General features: G+C 44.2%; 1 protein-coding gene across 7 annotated transcripts in view; it reads left to right on the top strand.

The window, feature by feature from the left end:
- The window catches only part of CUNH16orf71 (chromosome unknown C16orf71 homolog), a 92,808-nt gene that overhangs the window by 14,987 nt on the left and 58,004 nt on the right, over window positions 1–19,817 (top strand). For 6 of the 7 annotated variants that reach the window (XM_017809062.1, XM_017809055.1, XM_017809056.1 and 3 more), the window contains 3 exons: window positions 640–817; window positions 15,244–15,435; window positions 17,846–18,001. In XM_017809062.1, coding sequence (XP_017664551.1) covers window positions 640–817; window positions 15,244–15,435; window positions 17,846–18,001 — 526 coding nt within the window. The remainder of the gene's footprint in view (window positions 1–639; window positions 818–15,243; window positions 15,436–17,845; window positions 18,002–19,817) is intronic. The other variant, XM_017809059.1, reaches the window with a different exon arrangement.

The following is a 19,817-nucleotide window of genomic DNA, read 5'->3' as shown; positions in this document are numbered from 1 at the left end:
TAAAACTCCATTTTGGCTACCTGTTAACCTGCCACAGAGATGGGAACCCACAGCTAGGCAAGGATCTGGGTTAGTTATTGCCCAAGTAGTAGCTCACAATGATTTTAACTGATTTCAGTTTTCTTTCTTGCTATTTTCATTATTTTTGGGGCACCTGGGGCTGGAAGAAGTCAGAAGAAACTGAACTCCATGACAGAGGAAATCTTCCTGCAGGCATCAAAATGTAGAAAGATGGAAGGTCTTGGGTCAGGGAAACTTGTCACTGTCCTATCCTATAGCAGATAGGAAAGGAATGGGGTTAGACTGAGAATTTTGCTGTGGAGATGGGGAGTGAAATGTCACAAACACATCTCTGCTTAAAGGAATTTTGATCTCCAAATAGATCATCACCACTTATCAGAGATTTGAGCTCTGCTGCTTTGCTTTGAGGTTGGGTGTTTTTCTCAGAGAGATGATTTCATCCAATGACAAGTTCTTGTGGCCCCCCACAACCACCTAAAAATCTTTCTAAATCTATTTTAGCCTTTCATGTCGTGTTTGACTCTCAAGTGTGTGGTATAAATACAAGAAAAAAAAAAAGAAATGCAAACAGATGAACAAGTGGCTTTTTCTCCCAAGTGAAAAGCTTAAGCAAAGCAGAATCTCTATATTTTTCAGGACACAAGAAAGTGAAAGAGAGCTATCCCAAAAAGAAGAGCAGATGAAAGAGAGACAGAGGAGACTCAGATTCCATGAGCAGCTGGAGGGATTGCAGCCTCAGCAGTCAGTGTCTGGGAAGCAGCCCATGGCAGAGAACACCCCTGTTCTGTTCCACATGGTCAGTGGCTGCCTGTGCCTTTCACAGTGGCTTCCTGGCTACGGGCAAGTGTGATCCTAGAGCAAAAAGTAATTTTCGTTGCATTATTTAAAATCTGTTTGTTATGGAGCGCCATTACCTGATGAGATGAGCAGTTCCACAGCTCTTCTCTCACACTGATTGTATTTTTTCCACTTTCCTGTGCAGGGAGTGCTCCCCATGCAGCTGCCCACGAGTTTTAACCTGTCACAATATGGCAGGAGCCCAGCTTGCTGAAATCAGTGTGCTCAGTGTCATCTACTTCATGGGAACCAGGCTCTCCCACATGATTGTTCATAACTTTTTCTAAAAAAGTGAAACATTTTTACTGTCATACTCCTAAAGCAAAGCTTATGCTGAGTCCTGTCTGGTTGTCTGCCCCCAGCAGCTTTATAGGTCAATTTAGTGGGTAGGTTTTGAGGACTGTGAATTTAGTAATAGATTTTGCTCCTGGTTAAGGGAGTATGAAATTATCCTGATTTTTCCCAAAGCCTAAAATAAGGCTTGGAGGACAGGGCTGGTTTTCCTCCTGAGAATGTTTGCTTATGTCTTCTTGGAATGAGATGGTCTTTAAGGTCCCTTCCAACCCAAGTCATTCCATGATGCTGTGATATGCAGTCCTGCTTCATCCTTTCACTGAGTTCACTGAGCACAGGGCCAGCTGAGAAGGTCAGAGGAGGTGAGAAACTCCAGAATTTATCTGTATTGATTTATTTGGGCTGAAAGCTCTTCTGTCAGTACAAAAATTGAAAGACCTTACAACCCTAAACTGGGGACTGGACCGTTCAGGTTTGTTTTGTAACTTGACTACTGTGTTTCTGGAGATCTGAAAGCTCATTTTATTTAGCACTGGATTAATCACTGATGAGGAGTAAAGGACTAACAAACTGCCAGCTGACTTTCCTTCCACCAGCCTGCTTTGACAAGGTCAGGGCACTGCCCAGAGCTCTGTTTTGGGGGTGTAAGATCCTTCAGCCTCTTGCTGCTGTCAGGTACCACCCAGTTCCAGTTAGCCCTTATTAAGATGCAGACACTTACTTGCTCATCAGGAATCTACTTGAGCCTTGCTATCTCATTCCTGACAATGCACCAGGCAATGCGGAATTATTCTCTATCGTGGTCATTTCCCATATTTGCTGTGCTGAAGCCAATAAAATGAAGATAACAGCTTGGTAATGGGGTTTCTCTGGAGTGCAGCTCAGGGTGTGTCTCTGCTGTAGCTGAATGGCAGTGTGAATATGCCCCTGATAGATTTGGTGATGCTCCTGCCAGCCAGTCATGGCAGTAGGACGTGGGCATTGCTGCCCAGGGTTTCCAGCCTTCTGCTGCCCCTGGAAACTGCTCTCAGCACCTAAAGGGAGAGACAGGGACTTCTATACAGGCAGAGAGTGACAGGACAAGATGCAGTGGTTTTAAACTGCCAGAGGGCAGGGTTAGATGGGATATTGGGAAGAAATTCCCCCCTGTGAGGGTGGTGAGGCCCTGGCACAGGTTGCCCAGAGCATCTGTGGCTGCCCCATCCCTGGAAGTGTCCAAGGCCAGGTTGGATGGGGCTTGGAGCAACCTGGGCTAGTGGAAGGTGTCCCTGCCCAGGGCAGGGGGTGGGACAAGACTTCTAAGGTCCCTTCCAACCCAACCCACTCCATGATTCTAAAGTAACTGCCAGCCTGCCTGGGGGAAGCCTGCCTGACCTCCCGAGGCACTGCCGGGCAGAACAAGCCAGCACAACCTGGAATAACTCTGTTCTGTGGGCAGCTTTGCTCTTAGTTCTTCTTTAGGAATATTCATTAGTAAAATTAAGAATGAAAAATGTGTCAACATCATGCATCAAATGTAACAGTCCTTTATAAGATCACTTGAAATACCCCTTGATAGCAGCTTTTTTTTTTTTTTATTAGAACAGGGTTTTCTTTTCTTTCTTTTTTTCTGAACATAGAAAAACTTGAATGTTTTGACATTTAAAACTAAAGAAGCTATAATTTGGCAGCTATGTCTCAGTGAAAATATCTAATATCTATATATAAACATGTATATTCAAAGAACAAGCCCCAGTATTTGACAGAGTAGCACACTTTCAAATTTGTTTTGTAAGTCCTTTGTTTTGGCAGTGATAGATGTTCAGATCTGGAACACTTGTCATAGTTTCCAGAATTCCTCTGACCATTTATAATGTACATAAATTATTGAATTGAATAATAATCAGAGAGAAAGTTTAGAAACTCTGCAATTACTGTAGCTGAGATGCTGAAAAAGACTAGCAAAGGAAATTTTAAAAGCTGCATTAGGGTTACATTAGAGTTCTTGTCTAAAATATAAAAGCAGTGAAACTCAGATTTAATGTGCTCTGTTTTTTTTCTTAACCTAGTTCAGTCAGACTCTGTCCTCAGCTTCACTTTGAGAGTCAGGGTTGGGGATAACACTTTCCAAACAGTGCAGGTAACTTGGGAGACTGAGAACTAACTTCCAGGACCACTTCAGCTTCTGAGGAAGGGGCTGAGATCCAGTGTATTTTCAGGTTATGCAGGTACCAAGTTTCCTGGGAAATCATTGGGTTCATTCTAAGACTTCTGCCTGTCACATCTGTGTCTTTAGGTGTCAATACTTTTGCCATCTGTCCCACCTCTTTGTTTTAAAAATAACACGTGGAAGAACCTGTATTTTTTAATGGTTTAGGTTTTTTCTGCTCCCCTTCACCAGGCAAACTTTCAGTGAAATTTAAGACTGGCATGAGTTGATCTCTTCTGAAACTGGGCCCCTTGACCACATTTGAATCTTTGGACCTATTTCAGTTCCCACATTTGGATCTTTGGATCTGATTCAGAACTGATGTGAGCATCTAGAGCCCTGTGAAAGCCAGCAGAGTGGTGATGTGATCCTTGTTGTAAGGTCAGGATGAATTAATAGTTTAGAGTAACACGCCCAGGGTTTGTCTCAGTGTTTGAGCAGAGTGTTATTGATGAGGGAGGGAGAAGGAAAGCTGCACAGTACGTAAACCAGTTAAATAGGGATGTAAAATGAAATGGGTTTGATCTGTCACTTCATTCATCTTGCTTATTATGATGGAGTAACTTTGTACTGATGTTGTTTTCCATATTACATTCCCATTAGGTGGGATCCAGATAATAGCTTTTACTTTTGCCAGGCTCGTAACTGAGATTTATGTCTGGGAGCAGCACAAGCGGGTTACTCTAGGAATTGTAGAATCCCAGAATAGTTTGGGATGGAAGGGACCTTAAAGCTCACCTTGTTCCACCCCCTTTCATGGGCAGGGACACCTTCCATTAGCCCAGGTTGTTCCAAGCCCCGTCCAGCCTGGCCTTGGGCACTTCCAGGGATCCAGGGGCAGCCCCAGCTTCTCTGGGCAACCTGTGCCAGGGCCTCCCCACCCTCACAGGGATTAATTTCTTCCTAATATCCACTCTTACCCTGTCCTACCTTTAGGGAAGACAAAGCAGGAACTGCAGGTGAGAGCAGGGCAGGGACCTCACCAGCAAGGAGTGCTGTCCCACAGTCCCCAGACGAGGAGCAGAGCAGCTCCATTTGAGGTGGCCAGTTGGGAAGTCTGTGGGAATGAGGTAGGTCCAAGATCAATGCCAGAAAGCCAACCCAGGGACAGGAGTGGGTCCAGGGACAGGACACGTGGTCACCCAGTGCAGGGATGACCCAGGGTGTCTGTAGGGATGAAGCCAGTCAGTGAAGGGTCAGTTCAGGTGAGTGAGGTGCCAGGCAGAGGTAGAGCTGCAGTGTAGCTTGACAAGGACCGAGGGAAATGTCTCAGCTGAAATGCAGAATCATGGAATATGCTGAGTTGGAAGGGACCCACAAGGATCACAAGTCCAACTCCTGCCCCTGCACAGGACACCCCAACAATCCCACCATGTCCCTGAGAGCGTTGTCCAAACACTCCCTGAGCTCTGGCAGCCTTGGGGCTGTGCCCACTGCCCTGGGGAGCCTGGTCAGTGCCCAACCACCCTCTGGGGGAAGAACCTTTTCCTGACATCCAACCTAACCCTGCCCTGACACAGCTCCAGCCATTCCCTGGGTGCTGTCCCTGGTCCCCCCAGAGCAGAGCTCAGTCCCTGCCCCTCCTCTGCCCCTGCCCAGGCAGTTGGAACTGCACTGAGGTCTCCCCTCAGTCTCCTCTGCTCCAGCTGAACACACCAAGTGCCCTCAGTGTCCTCACACGGCTTCCCCTCAGGGCCCTTCCCCATCTTCCTTGCCCTCCTTTGGACACTCTCTAATGGCCTCATATCTTTCCTATACTGTGGTGCCCCAAACTGCCCCAGTGTTGAGGTGAGGCCGCCCCAGGGCAGAGCAGAGCGGGACAATCCCCTCCCTCACCCAGCCTGGTGCCTGCTGTCCCAGGAGGACACGGCTGGCCCTCCTGACTGCCAGGGCACTGTTGGCTCATATTCAACTTGCCATTGACCAGGACCCCCAAGTCCCTTTCTGTGTTAGCTCCTGAGCAAAGGGGGAAGGGCTCAGCACCTTCACACAGTTCCTTCCACAGCAGCCCCACATGACACACCTGAGCTGCTGTCAGCACTGGCCTCAAACCCAGGCAGCCAAACCCCTGCAGGGGGTGGTGCTCATGGCCCTGACACTTTTCCAGCTTTGGAATTCATCTAACAGGGAACAACTAGTATTTCGCTTGTATTAAGCTCTTTTATTATTGGGACAAAGTGGGTGTTTTCAGCAGGGCTTCACCTTGGTTGTCTATTTATTGCTTTATCATGATATGGCAGAACAAGATAACGTCGTTTGAAAGCTATTAGGAACCATCTTGTAACCAGTCCCTTATAAACACTGTTTTATCTGCCTTGCACAGCCAAACTGTTTGGGAAATGAATGTGTTGACTCATTCTGAGGCATCTCATTTTTCTTGGCATACACAATCACTTTGGCCAACCTTGTATTAGTAATTATATTACCATAATCCTCATCTCCTTGCAGCTCAGCCTTACAACTGGCTTACAAAACAAAAACATACAGGCACAATCTATCTAACAAATAGATTATGTGAATACTTTCCTTTCCAGCTTGTAAACACAGACTCTATAACCTTTCTGTCCAAATCAATAGGTTCCTTATGTTAATACAGCATTGACTCAGCTTACTGATGTCAGGTAGAATTCTCAACCACAAGATTTTCTACTTGAATTCCCACAGAATTAACACTCTACTATGGTCAAAATCTTCCTGCCCTTTTTATGGCCTTGTTCTCTCTTTGATCTGATATCTCTTTGTGGGAAAATCTGTGACAAAATCCGTATATACCACCAAGAGTGGTGCTGAAGTTCTGTATGTTTAGTAACTGGGGAAGGAAAGACTGATTTCCAAAACTTGTAGAAGTATTTTTAGTTCAATTGGTGGCCCCATAAGTTATTTTTATTGAGGAGGTGCCTTGATCTGCACAGTTGTCAGTAAAATGCTTTTGATTCTTTACCTGCCTTACTAAAATAGGTGCCTCTATTGCTATTCTACGGGTGTTTTGATCTTTTTAAGGCAATAGTGCTGACATCAACATTGGAAATTGCCCTTTTCTTACATCTTTGGGTTGTTCAAGGACATTGTGGATCTGAGGATCCCAAACCAGCAGTTTACCAGCTGGACCACAGCACTTGGGCATCTCAGCAGCTCACATGACTGCACTTAGGTGATGTCCTAAGCAATATTTAAAAATATACCCTTTTTATTGCTGAGTGGAAAATGCATAAAGGAAAAGGACTGTAAGAAACTGAAATTAATGTCTCAATATAAAGAATGTACAAAGGGCTGATGAACCAGTTATGAAGGAATAGGTTTTATGCCACTGCTGTATAGAAATGCCAGTTCATCCCCCAAAATGTGTTGCAATACACAGATTTAGAGAGGGTGAGGAAATCTATTAAATCCCATTACTGCTATAATGGGTTTGTGACACAGTAGTTGAATTTTTCTATATCTGTATTACTCCAGAACTGATCCTGGTTGTATAAATCACCTGTGACCAGATGTTTTCATTGACACTGAACCAAAGCTACGTTTGCACGAGTGTGAAAGTAATTAAAACAGCATTTAGCACGTACTGTTACTTTAATATAGATTATAAAAAGCTGTTCATTGTAAATATCCCCAAATATTTCCTACACGAAATTATCAGGCATCAGAGCTGAGTTTGGGTTGTGCTTGGCTCCCGGTTTTCTCCCTCCTGGCCTGTCACCAGAGTTGTGGCCACAGTGCTGTGCCCAACAGCCAGCAGATGGCCCCTGAATTCCTCCTTTTCCTTACAGCAAGGTACTTAATGAGTTCCTGAAACAAGATTAAAATCTCTTGTACTTAATGAACCTGCTGCCTCGACTCGAGAAATGCTTAAAAATAAACTAAGGCAATTAGAGATGGAGTTAAAGTTAGCACGCAGAGACAGGAGGCCAAGATTCCTGTTTGTGCCACTAGTCCAGCACAGAGGATTCGGAATAAGGTGGAAGTTCCCAAGAAAAGGTTTTTCCAGCATGTTAGCTGGCACAGAGCCTGTGTCTCTGGCCTCCTCTTCATCTACCCACTTGGTGGCAGGGAAAGGAAAGGGGGTCGGATTTCCTGGCACAGAGCTTCATCCTTCTCTGGGTGGATGTGGCTGGTTTTGGTGGATGTGGCTGTTTTTGGTGGATGTGGCTGGTTCTGGTGGATGTGGCTGGCTCTGGTGGATGTGGCTGGCTCTGGTGTCTTTGGCTGCACAAGCCAGAGGGTTGAGGCCTCGGTGTGGCTCGGGATGGCACGGATCTAGCCTAAGGATTTGCCTTAATAAGCAAAGCAGAGGATCTAGGCCTTACATGTCTGTGTTGTAAACAACTCCTTCTGCACGGGCGGAGCTTGCTCTCCATGTCAGGACTGTTGTGGAATGTGTGCTGGGCACTCTTGGGGCAGGCTGTACTTAACATCCTGGTGTGCTTTACATCACTAGTTCTGCTCACACAGCCAGAGCAGGTCAAAGTGCCATACAGAAATGCTGCTTTGCTAACCTGGTGACTGCTTTAATAGGTTCTTCAGCCAAATTTTTGTATAAATGCCCAGAATCAGGAAACTCTCCTGTCCTGAATGCAGCAGGAGCACTCAAAAGCCATGGAGAACCTTGCACGAGAACTGCTGCCTGAAGTCCCAGTCTGGTGGTTCACAGGGGCTCCTACTTTTGGGCACTGCACTTTCCAGCTGTGGAACCAATTGAACAGTCAGGTCTTTACAGAGCAGTGAGTGCTTCCAGTGCTGTTTCTCTGATTGGAGTTGGAAGACGCCCCAGGATAATGGGGAATATTTAATCCTTTCTATTTCTCGGCATATCTTGGAAATGATTAAAATTAGTTTAGGCTTATTCTTCAATATACTTATGCATGATCTTGACAGATGGGAACATTGGCTGCTGTTGCTTAAGGGAAAGGTTAATACAAGTATAAAGAATTTAGTTTCCAGGATTACATGCATGAACTTGCTGCCAGTAGAGGTCCTGAATACTCCTCCTTTCACATTAGGAGGATGTTCAGATTAAACTTGAAGAGAAGACAATAATGTAAAACATCCATGGGCTAAATTCTAATCCTGATTTAGAAGTAGGCAGGAGAATGCAAAACCATTTCTGTGCTTTTTGTCTTACCAGGTCTTGCTCTTTGACAGGCCCTGTGTTTGTTGGCAGAAGGAGTAGCTGCCCTGAGTTTGCAATGTGTATGAACAAGTGCCAGTCACTGTAATTATACAGAGAAATACTTTCTGCCATGAATCTCTCTCTTGGAATCAAAATAGAATTCACAACTCCTGGCCTTACCTCAGGGCTGTGATCATTGATGCTATTTGTAGATGAAAGGAGGCTGATCCTGCCCCTCTGTTTCTCAAAGGGTATGTACAGACTTGCCTGACACACCACACTGCTGTTAAAGAACCTGTATAATTTGAACTGGATTCCTGCTTTTCCTCATGCCTTCTTGTTTAGCATTGACTTAAGATGGGCTCGTGTTCCAAATCTTAGCACACTGGGGGGTAAGCTTGGTCACAACTTGTAAACACATTATTACCCAAATACTCATTACAGAGCATTATTCTCAGTGGCAGGGAATGGAATTCAGGGCTTTATCTGAGGTTATGAAGTGGAAGAATCATGCAGTTACTTTTCTTTTGCAAACACTGAGCTCAGTCCAGCTCTTGTGCCAACCTGCAGTTCCCACAGGCTTTAGGGGACACTGTAAGCACTTAGCACTTCTCAGGATCACAAACCCTAAATTCACAGGTCTGAGGGGTTACCTGAAGGGTATTTTTGTAGCTGGAGGGAAGCTCACAGAGCCTGGGACAAACTGGACACAGTCCATTTAAACTGGAAGCTGACAGGCTGAAAAACAAGGCACTTTAGCTCTGCTGTCACTTCCTGATAAAGCAGCTGAACATAATTTCCTTCTCCACACCCCTGATTTTCCTTTATTTCCTTTATTTCTGTGGGGATTTCCATAGAGTATCAGGGGAAATACATGAAAAGATAAATAAATGGGAAGACTGCAAAAAAAATGAGGTATTTCCCAAGTTGGTAAGTGTATGTTGGGTCATAGAACCAATCACAGAATGGTTTGGGTTGGAGAGGACATTAGAGATCACCTCATTCCAACCCTCTGCCATGGGCAGGGAACAGGGAATCTCCTGGAGTACCAAACCAGAGCCATTTCAGTTGGATTTCAAGCCAGCTTGGAGCATGTGCCAAATCCCAGCCTAGATTTCGGATGGCTGAGGACCAATTCCATGCTCTGTCACAGCATTTCTGAGTGACCATGGACAATTCCCTTCTCTGCTAGAAATTGTGGCATATTTTATTTGGGAGGCAGTTTGGAATCATTTGAAGAACAACATTGTGGAAGATGCAGACAGGATATTGCTGTTTGGGTTTTAGAGGCTGTGACACTGTTTCAGGAGTGTAAAGAAAGAGAACGGATATGACTTTTGAAAGTTTGTTGATAATCTTACACTCCTCCTCTTCAGTGTGCTTTACAGGCTTTGGTAATTAATCCAGCTGGACAAGGGACTAGGATAAGGGAATATTATCCTCACTTTGCAGTTCCACAGAGAAATACTTCATGCCAGAGCTGAGCACAAGACTGGGAATCAGGATCGTGTGCTCACATGAAATGTGCAAGTAATTAAACGTCCTTTACTCATTTCAGCTGCTTCTCATTAACCAGGAGTATAAACTCATTAGAGGAGGAACTTTTTGTTACATGTGCTCAGAACACTGGCACAATGAGGCTGTGAATTCTTCTGAGCCTCTCCAAGTATTACTGGAGTGTAAACACCAATCATGGAAAAGGCACTTCTCATTTTTAATGATTGTGTCTCAGAAAGCAAACAGTGTTCAGTGCTACTTTGATTTAAATTTTAGTGCAGTTTTCAGGCCTTTGTTTACCTGAGTTGAGCCTTTGTCAGGAAATCTTTACACCTCTAAAAAATAAAGAAGAAATTGTATGTAAAAAAAAAAAAGCTGTTTGTTACCAGTTATTTGAGGGGTTTTTAGCTGAATTCAAACTTGTTGAGTTTCAGCCAAAAATACTCTGTACCTGTGTGATCCTGATCCATAGTATGGGCCAGATCCTGACCTCTCATGGAAGAGGGTTTATCCATATCTTTGATAGCACAGATGAGTTGTTAACTCCAGGGAAGCAGCTCAGAATTCCCTTGTGTGGCACAGTGGAATTCACATCTCCCTGTTGCCTTTGGTTGTGCTGAGAGGGTTTACAGAGAGGATGAAGAGGGATTTTTGTTGCAGTGTTGTGGTGGCAATAAAACCACTTCAGGGTTGCCCATGCTCAGCTGGCAGCAACAGGAAAGGTGTGCCCAGTGGATTCTGCTGTCCTTGGTTCCTGTGGCAGGCAGAGCTCAGCTCCTTCCATGTCTCACTGCACTCCTGAGCTCAGGAATTTCTGGTGACACGCCAGTGTTTCTCTTTGTCACTTGCCCTCTTTGTGCTCCAGCAGAGACACTCTCTGGTTTAGCACACTCGAGCTGCCAGAGATGGAGAAGTGGCTTCTGAACCAGGAGAAGTTTTATTCTTCATGCCCAAGACTAAGAATAATTGCCCAGAACAAAAAGATAACTTTCAGCCAAGAAATTTTCTCTATTATTTTGTTTTTAACTTCAACTCACATGATCTGTAATGCCCTGAATTGAAAACTAGAGAGATCAGAGCAAATAATGCTCCATTACGCAGCTCTTTGAATTCCTGCAATCCTACTTGGGCAGAGTTATTTGCTTTGGAGGATCAGAACTCCTCCATTTGAGCAATCTGAGGCACAGTTCACATCAGAAATTTCCATAACATCTTGCCAATGTGGTGTTTTTCAGATCCACGACCTCAGCATGTCTGATACTCAGAAAGCCAGTGGTGCTATAGAGAGCAAATTCAGTACAAAAACGCATTTACAGAAAGACTATTCAGACCATTAACATCAATTGTACTCTCTTCTTTGTCATTAAAAGTTACCTTCCTAATTAGTGTGTTCTGCCAGTTGCATGCAGGAAATGCAGATACTCTGCTGTTCTTACCCATTGCTTCCACTTTGCAATGATAAAGCAGTTCTCTGATTGGTTTCAGGGTTTATTCCATGCTTTAATGTGGAATTTCAAATAATCTAACAGATGGCATTGTCATCATTTCTCCTTCCCCACAGAATGAAAATGAACAAACACTTGACATTTCCAATATGTCTTCATCTAATGCGAGAATTTTTAGAAGCCATGGAAGAGCGATATCTGCTTTGCCTTAGGTGGCCAGATTTGTTAAATGTGTCCTAAAAATCCTGCAGGAAAAATAGGTATATAAGAACAGCATCAACATGGTTGTGTCTTATATTACCAGCTCTGCCCATAACAAAGCAGGAACGTGCAATGCCAAAGCTGCTGCAGCTGGAGAATGAGTGTGGAATGTTCATTAGAGAAATTAGCTCGAGCTGCTACAGTGCTTAGAAATCAGCTCACATTTACAAACCTCCAGCAGATGCATCCTTTGGCAAAAGATCCTGCAGGCAGTGATTTGCCATTCATCAAGGATTGCCTCTTAAATTTGGGATCCAGGCGAGGGTGCAGATGACACAGAAGGATAAATTTAGAGATGGCTGAAAACAATTATTTTGATTAAGTCTCCAGCCAATGAGAGTAAGAGTATTCCTATTCCTCCCCTTCCCCCTCACTCACCCCCCTCTGATGAAGGAGGAGGAGACTGTGTGAGTATAACTTATCTCCATTTTCCATGTGGTGGATGTTTGGATGTAGGTCTTTCTGCTGCAGACTCTGCTCGATGTAGTAGGGAGTGTATTTTATGGGATACGATGCCTGGCTTCTGTGTTAGCATCACTTAGTGTTGGAAAAGGAGCTGGAAGGGGAATATGCAAGTTTTCTTCACCTGAAAAGGAGAAACTATACCTGTTAAAGTAAAAAAAAATTGGCTTCTTCTAGACCTCTCCTGCCACTGGGGCAAGCCCTCAGACTGGGTGAGTTGGTTCTTGTGGGAACTCTTTGTGAAGTTGTCACCAAGTTCCCCTGGCTCCTGAGCTGCTCCTCAGTCATTCCAGCCTCTCACAGCTTTGATAATATTTTCCCTTCTTAGGAACTCTTTGTCCAAAGGCAATGCCCCTATTCTTTTTGAAAAAACATCAACAAAGGCATCATTTAACCAATTTGAGCTACTTTATTAGAAACAAAATGATGTTTGTCTGGCTGAAAAACTTGTGTCCACTAAGTTTTGGCTTGCTGTGATTGTAGATCTCTGGGTTTTGTTTTAAAAATAATATGGAGATAAAATGCCACTTAAAAAAAAATGATTGTCTGTACAGGGGTCTTCACATTTTGGGTTTTTCTGAATAGTAGTTTCCTTTGGGGCTATTGCAGACTGGTTGGGGTCAGAAGGGACCTTAAAGCTCATCTCATTCTACCCCCTGCCATGGGCAGGGACACCTTCCACTAGCCCAGGTTGCTCCAAGCCCCATCCAACCTGACCTTGGACACTTCCAGGGATGGGGCAGCCACAGCTTCCCAGAGAAATCCATTCCAGGGCCTCACCACCCTCAGTTTCTTCCTAATACTTAATCTCCCCCTGACCTCCTTCAGCCTGAGGCCATTGTGCCTCTATGTGTGTAAGTTCAATGCCACTGTAGCTGAAGGCTGAAGTGTGTGATTACCCTCAAGTTATCTTGCAATTCCTTTTTCATCATTTCATTTCCACGTGGATTTGAAGAGGTTCCTCCTCCCCTGCTTGGTGTAGTTACTGCTCCTACTTGCACTGTTATAGCAGGGTGGAAAAAAAAAAAAGCCAGAGCTGAGAGTGGTTGGAAAACTGAGCTGAAGAGCTGCAACTTTTAACACCATAAACTATAATTGCAAAATAAAACACCAAGTGTGTGGAAAAAGGAAATTTTATCTTATTTACTCTCTGGTAATCGTTGGCCCTTCACTACAGTCAGCTGCCTGTCTCTGATTGACAGCACAATTCCAGCCAGAGAAGCAAAAAATATCCCAGCATTTGAGTAATTTTCATCTTTTTATAGCCTAATACTGTCACAAATAAAAGCCAGTGGAACAAGTAGGCAAATGAAACTCTCTTCATAGGTAAACTGGGTAAATTGGGCAGTGCTGTGGGAAGATAAACCCAGAAAGCACTGAATCTTACTTCAGCAATTTGTGCCCAGAATTAAACAGGATTAGTTCCCTTTTTTTTGTTCATTAGACTTAATATTTCTGGTATTGGTTGAGTTCTACACCTAGATTCTTGTTGGGGTGAGGAGACTGGCAGAGGGAGAAGAGGGAAGGACCAACCTTGCTCAGTACCTCACTCAGAAGGAACCTCAATAACTAAATTTCTTACCTGATCTTTGTCAGAAAACCTACTGAGCCCTCCCTTGCTGCTGAGCTAAGCAAATCTGGAATAATTGGAAATTTCCTGCTGGAAAATTAGTAGTAGACAGTGTTTTTAGCATTAGCTCTTGAGTTATCTCCTCTTATTTATCCCCACACCCTTGAGAGATGAAAAAAGAATCAATTCTCCAATATATAGAGTAGAGAAGGTCATCTTTTCTTGATGATCTCCAGGTTCCTCTTCCTCAGATGAAGTAGGGTGAAAGCCCTGAGGAATTCTGCTGGCTCCCCAGGAATAGTAGCATTAGTAATGTTACTCTGCAGCATCAGACACTTTGGTGTGACTGTTTTTCCTTTATTACTAATTGCAGTTTTTATTTGGTACTTGTAGGCAGTGCTGGGCCTGTGGCAGATGTTTTGGCAGCAAAACACTGGGTGACACAGTAGATCTGCTTGGGGATTTTTATTAGTTTTTTGGGTTTTGAACTATTTTAAGCAGCTGTCTGATTTGAGGACCAACACACAAGTCAAGCTCCATTAACTTGTGAAGTGGATTAGTCATTATACACCTTTGTGGACGTTTTAATTCAGAATTAAAGTGGCTTTAATTGGATTTAGCTTACTTTGCTTTCAAAGTAAATTCAGGTAAATCAAATTAAGGCTAATTCAGTGTAAAGGAGTGGGCAGACATCCTCATTATGGGCTACAGGAAGCAACTGAAAACATGAGACCAGGCTGGATGGAGCCTGGAGCAACCTGGTCTAGGGGAAGTTGTCCCTGCCCGTGGGGGGGGGTGGAATGAGATGAGCTTTAAGGACCCTTCCAACTCAAACCATTCCATGATTTTATAATCATAAATGTTGAGGAGCAGTACTCTTCAGTGGACTGGAGAATCTTTGTGATTTTAGAGACTAGCTTCTTAATTTACCAAAGAAATGTCAGGGGCAACAAATTGAACATAGATGGGAAGAACAAGCTGTAGCTGCTGCATCTTTGGAAGGACAAAAAACTGTAAGTCTACAATTCAAGCTTGAAGTTGGTTCTTGAACAGATTTCTTAGAGGAGTGGGAATTTGCATCCTAAATAACCAAGTATCAATACTAAAGTGAAGAAAGGAGGTGAGTTCACTTAAATGGGACATCATCTATGAAATGAGGAATGGTAGGTGAAGCAGAAAATCACGAGTTTTCACACTATCAGGCTTGTTTGAAGGCTTTTCAGGGATTAAAAAAAAAAAAAAAAGAAAAGCCAAAACACTGAATCTTAAAGAATACAGAGTAAATTCAATCATACTTTTCCAGCTGTGACCACAGAACCTTCCATTCACCAAGCAGTGTGTTACTGAATGAAGAGCCAGGTGACAGCTGTCCAAGAAAAACCAAAGTGCTCAAGGAGGTGTCACTGATAGAATGACCTGGCTTTTATGGCTCTTTGATAAATGCTCTTTGGATATTAATTGCCTCTCCTGTGATGGCAGCAAATGTAATTAATTCTCGATGATGAAACAGTTCCAGTAATCCAAATTACTTCCATTTCAATACTTTTTTTTTTTTTGACAGGAAGCCTCTTATTTGCCAGCTATTGACACATTGCCTGGCCCCCAGAGTGTGAAGAATGAGGTGCTGCTGCTGACCATTAGGCTGACAAGCTGTGGCCAAGTGGCCACAGATCAGTGTGATGGGCAGGTGCCTGACAAGGTGCTGGGAGCAGCCAACATCTACCAGGCCCTCGTGACGTGGCTGCTCTCTCTGGTGAGTACAATCAGTGCCAGGGCACAAAAGGTTCTGAGTGATGAAGGCTGTGTTTTGACCTCCAGTGAATATATAATCACTCTTGAAATCTCCTCTCTTTACAACAGCTATGAAACAGTGGCTGAACAACGGGGAAATTATGTTCTAATTCACCTTAGAGTCAGTAAATAAAAGTCTCTCTGAAGTCAGTGGGAGTTGCATTGTGTCTGTAGTTCATGAAGAAGTAAAAAATTGTTGGGCCAGACTCACAATTGTTAAAAGCGGCTGCTGGAAGTGTTTGACTTTTGTCCTTGGCAAAAGAAGCTGATGGATACAGGTGCCTGTTTCTAACCACTTATTCTAGATAAGAATAGATCCTTTCTGGTAGTCAAGAGGGCTGTAAACAAGTGGGGGACTACTTCATCTGAATTGTCCTTTGGTTCATGTGGTTTTCTCCTCTAAAAAGCCACCTCTTCCTCTCTCCTTCCTCATCCAACCCCTAGGAAAACAGGCAGTGTGTATTTTCCCTCCCCCCCCCCGCATTCTGGCCTTGTTCTTTTCCCTGGGACACCAATACTGATCCATGCAGTCAAGGTAGATTTCACCCTGAGCAGCCAGCCTGCACCAGGCTTTTAAATCACTTAAACTCCACTTAAACAGAATTAATTGTTAATGATGTTCATGCTTCCATTAAAACATTGCTAACATTCTTTAGTGTTAGTTCAGTGCTAATGAAAATCACCACTGGAACAGCCCCAGAGCCTGGATCTTCTATTCAGAGACTGGTTAGCTCATCACCAGCTGCAGTGTGAGCTTGCTTCTCCTGTGTTATTCCCATTAAAAAACCCAGAACTCTGAGGTGTAGTAGCTCTCTCCAAGCCTCAAAGGATATCTCAGCTTCCAGGGCTCAGTGTAGGGTCACACGTTGAGATGGACTTTGTGCCAAAGACAAATGGGGGTAAAATCCATCAATTTATTGCACACAGATTCTCAAACAGCTGTGGCATAGTAATGGAAAATTCTGTATTTCTTTCATTGGAAGAATTGAAAATGTTGGGGCTTTTTTAGACCAAATTCTTATCTGGTAATCTGTGTAATTCCACTCATTCCCTGGCTTGTGTAAATCAGCATATCTTTATTGATTTCACTGGAGATGTGCTGGTTGGTGCCAGCTGAGAGCATCCTCCAGGTGAAAACATTCCCCAGTGGCAGAGCTGCTGCAGAATTTCCCCTGTGAAACCAGTGCTCAGAGCACTCAAGGGCTGGGTACTGGTGTTCTGAGTGATCCAGCTGACCTGGAAAATCCACCCAGGTACTGTGTGGAGAACATATTTCTAGAGGCCTTTATCTCACTGTAAATAGTTTGGGCTTATATGTGCAGTAAATAGCAGAGCTGATAATCCATCTACAGACTGTGATGGTGGCATGAAGTGTGAGAACAACACCTATCCACCAGAACCCTGGGAAGGAATTCCAGCCCTGTAGCTCAAACTTACCTGTCTCTTCATCCAGAGTGTGTTCTGGTTCAGGCATCTCTGCCTCTCAGGGCTGCTCTTCCCTTCTCCTGGCTTTGCTGATGTCTGGCTTTCCCATGGCTTTCTGCCCTCTTTCACCTGTTTTGCAGGTGCTCCAGTGCCTCCATACTCTGTTTCAGGTGTCACTCCTGTCTTTTTTCTAACCTATAATAAAGTTTTTCGTGTATTCTGCATGTTAAAGTGTATCATGTTTCTTCTGACTTTGAGCAGCCTGAAGAGCCAAGGAGTGGTCTCTCCTACTGGAACCCTGTCTCTGTGTATTTACAATAATCAGTTATGTCCAGGGTTCATCTTGGGATTGGCAGAAGTCACTTCTTAACCTGTTTTGTTTAAATCAGATGTGTATAGTGGAAAATAAGATGTTTGCCTCCCACACACGTGTGCACAAAAAAATCCATCCAAAAGAACTCACCTCAGTCAAACTGAAAGGGGATTCAGTGGATGGGGATTGATGGGGTTTGGGCTATTAGTGAACACCAATGGGGAAAAGAAAGGCTTATTAGGGAAGCCTCCATTAGCTACTTGGAATTATATCATCACTTTGCATTGATTTTTGAACTGGGACTGGTCTCCTTATCATTGATGAAGGCTCTCATGGTGCTGCTCTGACAGGAATGTTCCGAGCAGCACTGACAGGGACTCTGTTCTCACTCCTTGCTGGACTAGGGAAATAATGTGCATTTTTGCTGTCACATAGTGAAAAACGCACATGTTATTTAATTTGGCCTTTACTGATTTTTCTACTGGCTAAACCACAGCTAATCTACTAATCAAGCTAGAGTGCTCCCTGGATTGTTGTATGTTGGGGGGCTCTACTCAAAAGCAACAGAAAAAGATAAAGGGTTTTTTTTTTTCAGTCCATCTAAAAGTCAAATTCTGTTCCAATGGATTTACAGGTGCCTCCCTTGAAAAGGAACAATGGCCCCAAAGCTCCGTTTGAGGTGGTGGGGCTGCAGCAGGCCTGGAGGGAGGAAGGCTTGGCCCTCTGTGCTGGTCTGATCCCAGCAGATGAGTCTTCAGCCCAGAGCTGCCCCAGGACCCACGAGACACAAGTGAGTAGCAGCATTCACACCTGCTGGTTGTGCACAACAGCCTAGCAGGTACCAGTGTTCTTGACTAAGCACCAGCCCTGCATATGCCAGTTTGAGCTCAAATTTCAGCAAGGCAGGAGAGAGCAGCATAAGTGCTGCTCTAAATTGGAGTGGGGGACCAGCCCAGTACTGTGGGGACTGAAAGATTGCTTACAGCTAATTGCCAACCCAAGCTGTCCTCAGTGCTGCTGAATTTAGTTTTCGTGCAGACAAGAAACCAGCTCTCTATGGCATAATTTTTTCTCTATTGCTCATTAGCTGTAACCTCACACTGCAGAAATTTAACTGGCTTCAGAGGAAACACATCTTTGGGACATATAATGGTTTTTCTTCTTGTACTTTAACCATGTGAAGAGTGTGGCATAGGAGAGGGAATATTGTCTTGCTGTTTGACTCCCAGGAATCAGGGCCTGGAAGCACCACCTGAGACTCTGTTCCCTCAAGTCTGGAAGACAACAGGGCCTGTACTGTGCAATAAAACACCAAGCTGGAAGGTCTTGCACACAAGCACATGCAGGTGGCACATGGAATATAGGGCATGATATGAATCTGTGTCCTGAGCACAGCAGAGCTACATAACAGCAGCTGTGGGCTGTGGGTTGTTGGTTCTGTCTTTTCATGGAGCTGATACAATACAGGTTGGAATTCTGAGCATCTTGGTCCTATTTCTTTTTTGGAGACAGTTTTTTAGGTGTTATTGCTACTCTTGCCTGGTATAAATACCTGTCCTACCTATGCTGTGTAGCTGACTCTTACTGGAAAGTGTACCCAGGTATATCTGGGGAGCAACAATCTGTGTGTACCCCAGATCTCCTGAGAGCCACTTGCTTGAACAACTGTCCTATCACTGAGTATCCTTTGAGGTGCTGCCCTGTGCTCTGCTGAGGCTGGTGAGTTCCTCTCAGGGGGCTCAAAGCAATACTTGTGGCTTTAGTGAGCCAACAGTGGAATTTCTGCTCTATTTTTGCCTGTTTCACCCCAGTCACGTTAACAGATATACCCCCAGGTATCTGGATTATACCTGCTGGACACACTGTGTGAAGTTTAAATGGAATAGAAGATGTAAACAAGTTTTAAAAGCTCAATTAACTTCCCATACTCAGCTGCAGCAAGAGTTCTTCCCTTGCCTGTGAGCAGCAAAGGTTGAATTTCCCATGATGTATCATAAAGCCTGGAGTTTGACAGCTGTGGCTCCAGTACTTCTGCAAGTAAATGATTGATGCTGGCACCAAAATGTCATGAATAAAACAACTGCCAAAAATACCCCAAAACAATAAGCATTAGTGTTTGGACAGAACTGCCCATGGGCAGAGGCTGATGAGAGCAGGCAGTCTGCTGGACTGGACAAAGGTTTAATGCTGATTTCAGTCTCAGGCAACTGAATTGAAGATGTTTCCTCTATGGAGCAAAGCAAATGGAGGAACAGAGGCTGACCTGCCTCCTGCCCGCTTGCCTGGTTGCTCCCTGCTGGTTTCAGGTGAGGGGTTGGGCAAAGCAGCAAAATTATTGAGCACTGTGTACATTCAAAATATGAGCAGTGATACACAATTGAATGAACTTTTGGACTCAGGCTGCTCTGAGTGTTTGGTTGGAGCTGGGGAGGGTTGAATCACAAGTTAGTGGAACAAGCTGTACAGTTCCTCCAGTCCATGTCATACAACCGTGGTATGTTTAGGTTGGAAGGGATCTTTTTGAGGCCACCTCATTCCACCCCCTGCCATGGGCAGGGACACCTTCCCCTAGCCCCAGGTTGCTCCAAGCCCTGTCCAACCTGGCC

This window comes from Lepidothrix coronata, unplaced genomic scaffold, assembly GCF_001604755.1.
Source record: "Lepidothrix coronata isolate B3197 unplaced genomic scaffold, Lepidothrix_coronata-1.0 Scaffold24, whole genome shotgun sequence".
Taxonomy (NCBI): Eukaryota; Metazoa; Chordata; class Aves; order Passeriformes; family Pipridae; genus Lepidothrix; species Lepidothrix coronata.
The sequence above is the reverse complement of the archived record's forward strand: the minus strand, read 5'-3'. Positions and strand labels throughout refer to the sequence as shown.